The following is a 7,920-nucleotide window of genomic DNA, read 5'->3' on the forward strand; positions in this document are numbered from 1 at the left end:
TTAAAATGGTAAAGCATGCCATTTATAAAAATTGAGGCTATTGTCGATACAAGATTGTCAAATGTTAAGAGGGAGTGGACAAAAAAATACTCTCCCATCATGTTCTCTTGATGGCCACTGCCCCTGTCCCTGTCATTACTCCTACCTCACTCATCACCTCAAGATTTCGACCAACAAAATAATGAATTGCCGACAAAGTAAAAATCTCATATTCTCACACATCCCACATTCCGACCTTAAAATATTTGTATAGGACCTAAGCTAAACTCGACCAGAGATTGAGCCTTTGAATATAATAATAAAACTGTGTCAGTCTTCTTTCCACCTGTTAACATAATTGAGAAAAGCATTAGCAAGATTCTCTCTTGGTAGAGCACGGACACGTGTAGATCTCCTATGCACAGCTTCCTCCAATGCAATTTTGGTAGCCAAATCTTTTGATCTTTTCTGAAGTTCCAAGCTGGTAATAGGATTTGAAAAAAAGTTAATAGGTTAGGCACAAATGAAGAAAAAAAAAATTGCATGGCAGTGCTGTTAGCAAGCTAATTTCTTCAACATTAAAGAACAAAAAGTCCTAAGCCTTACACAACATTGGCAGTAAGGGTCTAAAAAGCTATTTCATTCCATGGCATGTAATTCAAGGGTTTGAATTCAAAAAGAAAAGAAAAGTCGCAGGCTATTTTTGTTCTGTTGCAAATTGGATACAGCACCATTCTTATGCAAGTGACTAAATATCAGCTAATATTCTATGACAATTAGTTGAAGAGCTGCAGCAGGGACTGTTGGACCATTCAATAACGAGTGATCATAGGTTTTAACTAGGGACCATTTTCCAGATAAAAACAAAGATTGTTCTAAACGGATTCAACGATCACTCACCAAATTCTACTATAGAATTTCTCCACCTGCTTTTGAAGAGCCCTCTCTCTCTCTCCCTTGGGGTTCAATGAGCCCATCAATGCATCAATCTGTTCAAAAGTGTCTAGTCTGATTCATTCAAATGAGAGAAAAGAAACAAAAAGAAGAGTGGATGGATAAAAGTTATTCAGAGCCGCTACCTCTTCCTTGCAACAATAATAGCCCCAAAGCTTGGAGTCGGAACTCTCAACAAAAACCCTACCATCACGCTTGAACCACCAATACCTATTATAATCTCGGTCTTTACCCAGAGGGTTGGTGTGCAGGATTCGTTTCTCTAGCTCACGTTCAAAATATGCTCTCTGTGGTATCATACAATGTCAAACCAAAAAAAATGAGCACGGCAATATAAGCAAGCAGAAACACATGCAGACATACACAAGGGACAAGGACAGTAAAAGATAAATAACCCTTTGCTCTTTGATGCTCCATGTTGATGCAGCAATTTTTTCATCCCTCAGCAGTAGCAATGCTTCTTTTTTGGTTAAATCTATCCTCTTTTCTGCTTGGCTTTCCACACCCATATTCTTCTTCTTGCCTGTTTTCTTTGATTCAATCTCCAAATGCCTACTGTCACGGTCCAAATTGTAATAACCATTAGCCATGTTTACAATTATTCTTGTGTCCATTTCCATGTACAAGTGTGTGAGCTTGTGCACTGACACGCAAAAAAGAAAAAAATTGCAACCTGTTGTTTGATGCATGGTTTGGTCTGGTTGAAAAGGCTTCTCCCTTGTTTTTTGCAATCTGCCCGTTCTGACCAATGTGATTCCCATTTGACAACACAGGTTGATTGTTTCCTGTGCTATCCACACCATGCCCATTCGTTGCTCCATTATCAGCAGACTTGGCCTTCAACCATTCCTTTTCTTCTCTTTTTTTCCTGCCCTCCTCCAGTGCTTCCCCCCTCTTCATTGATAAGAGTACCTGCCGCTCTTCAACATACCCAGCCAACTTCTCCCTTGCGATATCTGTTTCAAGGACTTGATTAACCAATTCTCTTAAGATTCCTAATTTGACTTGAGCATCAAGAAGGCCATAGTGCCCCCGCTTAATTGTTGTTATGTGAGTGGATAAATCACCAATGTTGATGATCTCTAAGAAATCACACAGATAGTCTGTCCAATTAGTTAATGTTATCTGTTAGAAGAAAAGAAAAAAAAAAAAAAACACAAAAAACAGAGGTCATCAACAGCTAGCACAATGAAGGCATGGTACAGAGAAGCTCCACAGAAGAGCAGGGAGAAACAAAATTTTGTAGCTAATGAGGAAATCCAGTTTTAAACAGAATTAATTTCCAGAATAGCAAGGGAATTGCTGCACTTTACCTTCAATGCCCGGGTTCTTTTCTGAACAGCTAAAAAACATTCATCTTTCTCACTTTTTAGTAACCGAATAAGAGAAGAATGTGTTTCTACAATGAGATTCACATTGCTACCCTTACAGCAAATGGCATTTTCAAAATCTTCAAGAGAGAACGGCCACAAGTGCAACAGCTTACTAAAGGAGGATAAAAAATCCCAAACCATTAGAAGATCCCCAACACCATCCATTGGAACATTAAAGTCCCTAGAAGGCAAAGGGCGGACTGTAAAGACTGGATCATCTGTTTCAGGCTGCACCAAAAGATCATCAATTGGATACTTGATAGGCTCTTCCTTTTGATGATTATCTTCTGCAAGTTAAAATTCAGCAATAAGAGAAATGGTCAAGTGAGGATTTATTTGATATGCATGACCTTAAGGGAATTTTAACAGCAAGATTTCTGCTCAAGTTTCCTACCCTCTATAAAAGAGAAAAAATATATATAAAAAATGCTTAAAAAATATAAATAGCATATCGTAGAATAAATAAAAGTCAGGCTAAATTTAAAAAAGAATTAGGTTGCTTCTATATTTTTAACCTACCTTTATTGGAGGCCTCAGCTTCCTCGGCTTCTACTTTTTTCTTCTTAAGTTTTCCAGAGTCTTTTACCTCCTGGACATGATACATATAAGCCAATATGATATGTGATGAACTCGAAAGACCAAACAAATGTTACAGTATATTTACCATTGCATCTTTCTTTCTTTTATTATAAACTACTCCATCCTGAATGAACACTTTGCCTTTTAGATCTTGCGGTAGATCCCTTGATATTCGATATTTTTCTGCCAGTTTATCGTGAAGCACCCAAGGAAAACTTTGGCGTGTAGATTTCCGAATAAAAGGCTTCAAACTGTTCCTACTGAAAGGGGATTTCTTCCATATCAGATCATCTCGGTTCACTACTGCAGTTTCTGTAACTTTTTTATTTCTATCAAGCCATGCTACCTCATATTTTGTTTTAACAGTAATGTCCTCCAAAACCTTTAATATCTTGCAAGGGCAGAGATCACCTTTCTTTCTCTTTCCATGCAATTCTGCCCCTACAAACAGATGTTCCTGCAACTTTGCTGCAATCGTGTGTGCAAGATCTTTTAATGAAAGCATACCTGAGAAACAATTGGCCCGTGAATACAGAAACATAGATTATGTGGATAAAAGTAAAAGCTGAACAGGCATTCAGAGAGGCCCAAAGCCAATATTTGGATTTACAATAAACAATAAGCATGCATACCACTTTTTGATTTTCTCTTACATGCAATTCAGATCATATTCAATGAAAAACTTCCATTTCAAATTTGTTTTATTGCGCCAATAGATTGAAAAGTGACAAACCACCTACTTTGAAAGGAAGGAACAAGATTATAATTGAGAGTAACAATAACTCATATAAGAATTCTAAGTTTGTTGATGTGTACAGTACAATGATATAAGTGCATATGAAAACAGATTAGTAATTGCATATCTCACCAAAAAGCTTATCCTTAGCCAAGCATTCATAGAATGAACTTTATGCAGACAACTATTTCCTTATTTCATTTAAAAGGGGTTGGGCAGGCCATGGAGCGAGCAGCATGCTTTCTATAATGTGTATTTTTTTACTTCTAGCAATTTGATGACTTGAGCAAAGAGGTTAGTTCATTGGCAACAGTAAAGAATATCAAATAAGTATCATCATCTGCAAACACATGTTATATGCACCAAGGGAATGATGTAATGGAATCAAAGGTTACTGTCACATTATATCAAGTAACATTATGAAAATACTAGCATAGTATCAACTATGATGATGGATGATCTTTTAAGACGCTCTATGACTAGTCTTGCAATTCAGTGTGGAATAGCTTGTTTAGGAGAAGACTTAATCCATGCCAACAGTGTACCATCAGTTAGAATAATATGTTCCACATTGACTAGCTCTTACTCTACTCCGTGAAAAGTGGAGTAGAGAGCATTCAAAAAGAGAAGTGCAAGTTCAGGCATCAGCAATTCCCAGTTCAGGAATATGGGATAAATTAGTAGGACTGGATCGGTCATAATCATTCAAGAATATGAAGGCTACAACTTTAAATATCCCAGGATACTGCAACAACAATTTGAAAACATCAAATTTCAGGTCACACCATTTGGGTTCAGATGGACAAATATAGCAAATGAAGACCAAAATTGTCAACTTCCTCAAGTACTCTGATCAATGTAGCTATTGGCTTATTCAATTACACGCTACTAAAGGCAACCTACATATTGACCCAATCCACTTGTACATTCGAGGAGATGAGTTAAAATATGCCTAAACCTCATCTCCATAAATCTAGTAAAGATACCTGCTATGCAGGCTACTATATGCAACTTGGAGGCCTGCTTTGCAACATGCAAAAATAAAATGTGCCAACAATGCTGCATTGTGCTATCAGATATGTGAAATTTAAGGTATTTTCAAAACTAGTATGAATACTTAAAAGTCTCCAGCACCAGCATCCACCCTCGCATTGTAATGAGAAGAATCACCATCTAACCCTTCTTGACCTCTGAGATGTCATGACATGATAATAAGGGCTCTTTCCAAGTCAAGATGCCCAAGTTTTCCCTTAAAAGTTGAACTATTTGAGAAGAGAAAAGTTTATGCATTGAACCTTAAATGGTATATGAAATGTTGGCATTGCAGAAAATTAATTAAAATAAGAAAAAATTATACATCATGTTACTGACATGCTGTCCAATGTGTCCACATTCTTTTGGCAAGGTTTAGAGTTTTGAAGCAGGTAAACTGCCAAACTAGAGCTTTGAAATAATGGATTATGTTACATCATGGATTGCAATTGCAACCGTTTTCCCTTGGGTCTGCAACACTAGCCTTTCAACATATGAAAGTCACACAGACTTTCAACAAGCATAAAAGATTCAAACATATAATCTGCAAATAGGATTCTAAAACATTGTTGAACATAAAATTGTACAAATAAAGAAAATTATATGAATATCAGCTGATGCATATCAACACGTATCTATGTCTCCATTATGTCAAACATGTCAACCTATATATCCATTTTCACACAGATCAAGAAAAGGCATAATTGTAAAGTAAATCATGTGCCAAATATTCAACATGGAGCATTTGGAGGTCCAAAAGAAATCCATATTGTATGAGCATCAGCAAATTAATCAATTATTGTGCAGCAGATACAAAGGACAAAGAGGCAAAAGAACAGATCAATCGAAGTAAAAAAAAATAAAAAAAATCCATATTAATACATCAGATAGTTAGTTCTTACTAAACTGAATGGTGCGCAGTGCAGGGGTCATGAGCTCTTTGGGTATCTCTGGAACCTTCTCAGCTGCATGTTTTTCAGAAACTAATGCCTCTTCATAAGTCAAGTTACCTTTTCCACTAACTTTACATGTCCAAAATCTTTGGCGATACAAGTTTATCCGGTTCAAATATACTCTGATTCAAGCTAAGGAAAAAAAAAAAACCAACTGGCAACACGTCTTAAATCATAAAAGATGCCAATACCTAAAAGGCCTCCACCAAACAGAGTTTTCTTGCTTCCATTAGAACGAGTAGTTCTTCTAGATACTAGATTAGAGAAAATGGGTTAGCCTACCAAATCGAAATAATTCATTCAGCCATAAGAATTCAAACTAAAGAAACTCATAACCTTGGAATATCTCTTTTGACCCTTTATCTTGTTCAAGGATACCCTAATCCAAACTAAGGAAAACAAACTACTAGCAGTGTCCATTTGGCTGCAGAAAAGAAGCAAGAAAACTAAAATAACAAAGATGTGGATTCTATTATCCAATATCCCAAAGAAGACCTCCACTAAACAGAGTTTTCTAGGGCCTATTAGGTACAAATGAAATAACTCATAATACAAATCCAATTAAAAATTTCATACAATAACTTTCCAGAATTTTGAAAGAAGGATACTCATAATCTCGGAACATCTCTTTTGTGAACCGAACTTGGTATACAAGCTCATTGGGCTCCAAATCCTTAGGAGGTTCCAGCAAAGTAAACGGCTTTTTCTTTAATAATGGCATTGTTGGAACCCACCCAGATCAGAAACCACAAAATCTCGCTATGTCCCAATGTCAAAACTTCAGTAACTGCACAAAAACACACCATAAGCTACCACCCACACAATAACACAAAATAATGTCAAATTATTGCAACATGAAAGATTGTTAACCAATCAAGAGCTAAAGATAATAAACTGAAGTACATTCTTTGAATCACAATACATTCTTTGAATCACATTTTTCATTCTCATAATACAAAAAATTGAAAACCCAGATCAAATAAATTCAAGATACAGTAAAAGTTAACATTTTTTAACACATTCCCCTTAAAGTAAGCTCCTTTCATGTCCAATTATAACTAAACTGTCCAAAACAATAAGTTTTTTTCACATAGAAACCCTAGAAACGAGAGGGCACATTAGGTCACTCAATTCTAACAAATGCATAACAGGAAAAAAAAAAAATTGTCGTATTGATCCAAAACATTACAATCACGCTTGTTTTGCAATAAATAGAACCCACCATACTAAGACAGAAGAAACCCTAGAATTTGTGCACCTTCACTTTCACTTTAGTATTTTTTTTAAGAATAAAAAAAAGAACTCATTTGCCAATATCTATTTAAAAACTATAAAATGATTTATTTTCTCTTATTTCACTGCCCGGAACAAAACAGGAAAAAACCATTTGCACAACCAAAAAAACTAACAATGCACCAAAATCAGGTTCCCGCCACTAAATTTTGAGCAAAATCAGTCAAGAAGAAGAAGAGAAACAGGAAAAAAAAAAAACAAAAAAAAAACAAAAAAGAGAGTGATAGAGAGAGGCAGCTTACAGGGAGAACTGAATTTGAGGAATTTAAATCAACAGAGAGAGAGAGAGAGAGAGAGAGAGAGGTGGTTCTTGACTCTCTGTTATTCTCTTTTTATTGATTATTTATTGTTTCTTCCCGTGGTTTCGAAGGTACCGAAAGAAAGAAGAAACTTGGCACGTTCTTTTTTCGAATGTTGCTCATGTTGTCCCGAGTCCGGTCTTCGGGGGAACCAAAATTATAGGACAAATTACGTAGTTTTTAGATCGGTCTGGTTCAAGACCTGAATTTCAGATTTTAATCGGATTATTTGGTTAAATTTTTTTTAATTAAAATAATATTATTTTAGTGTAAAAAAAAGTAAAAATTAATAGATTACAACTAAGTCTTGCCAGATTAACCGGGTTACTAGATCGTATAAGGTTTTTTTTACTTCTATTTTTTTTTTAATCTAGTCCAGTTTAACCTCCTGATCAACCCGATTCCAAGTTGACTCAACAGGCCAAAACAGATTTCAAAGCTATGATAAATTGTCTAATTAGCAAGGAAAAAAACTAAATAATACAGGATATCAAACTTTAGTGAAATAATAAAGTTTAAGGATTATTATATTTTATAAGCATAACATTTTAATAGTATCGTCTTTTAAGACTGATACTTTCCTTAGATATTATTATTGTGACATGCAACAAAATTATAATTAAAGTGTAAGTTTATAATTGCAACATTTATTAGCATATTGTTTTGAAAAATGACTAAATATTTTAGAAAAATAGTTGGATAATAGCTAAAATAATCTGATT

At 35.2% G+C, this 7,920-nt stretch overlaps 1 protein-coding gene across 4 annotated transcripts; it reads right to left on the reverse strand.

Moving 5' to 3' along the window:
- On the reverse strand, window positions 1-7,327 carry LOC118050794 (uncharacterized). 4 transcript variants are annotated; one of them, XM_035061264.2, is made up of 11 exons: window positions 7,142-7,327; window positions 6,215-6,393; window positions 5,556-5,728; window positions 2,971-3,392; window positions 2,826-2,895; window positions 2,247-2,593; window positions 1,607-2,058; window positions 1,329-1,485; window positions 1,059-1,220; window positions 880-968; window positions 1-460 (listed from the first exon to the last, which is right to left on the reverse strand). In XM_035061264.2, the coding sequence occupies exons 2-11, from the start codon at window positions 6,325-6,327 to the stop codon at window positions 310-312; spliced, it is 2,136 nt and encodes a 711-aa protein (XP_034917155.1). In that variant the 5' UTR covers window positions 6,328-6,393; window positions 7,142-7,327; the 3' UTR covers window positions 1-309. The 4 variants fall into 4 exon arrangements, with proteins under 4 accessions (XP_034917155.1, XP_034917154.1, XP_034917156.1 ...); XM_035061263.2 differs by having other exon boundaries at window positions 1,329-1,488; window positions 7,142-7,325; XM_035061265.2 differs by lacking the exons at window positions 6,215-6,393; window positions 7,142-7,327 and having other exon boundaries at window positions 1,329-1,488; window positions 5,561-5,672.
- Between the last annotated feature and the right edge of the window lie 593 nt (window positions 7,328-7,920).

Source organism: Populus alba, chromosome 4 (assembly GCF_005239225.2).
Source record: "Populus alba chromosome 4, ASM523922v2, whole genome shotgun sequence".
Lineage (NCBI taxonomy): Eukaryota > Viridiplantae > Streptophyta > Magnoliopsida > Malpighiales > Salicaceae > Populus > Populus alba.

Excerpts from the sequence above, each read along its gene's own strand:
- LOC118050794 (XM_035061263.2), bottom strand. The coding sequence starts at position 6,327 with ATGCCATTATTAAAGAAAAAGCCGTTTACTTTGCTGGAACCTCCTAAG. Across the intron at positions 2,896-2,970 it reads AAAGAAAGAAAGATGCAATG|GAGGTAAAAGACTCTGGAAA; the intron begins GTAAATATACTG and ends TATCATGTCCAG. Across the intron at positions 1,221-1,328 it reads GGAGCATCAAAGAGCAAAGG|AGAGCATATTTTGAACGTGA; the intron begins GTTATTTATCTT and ends ATGATACCACAG.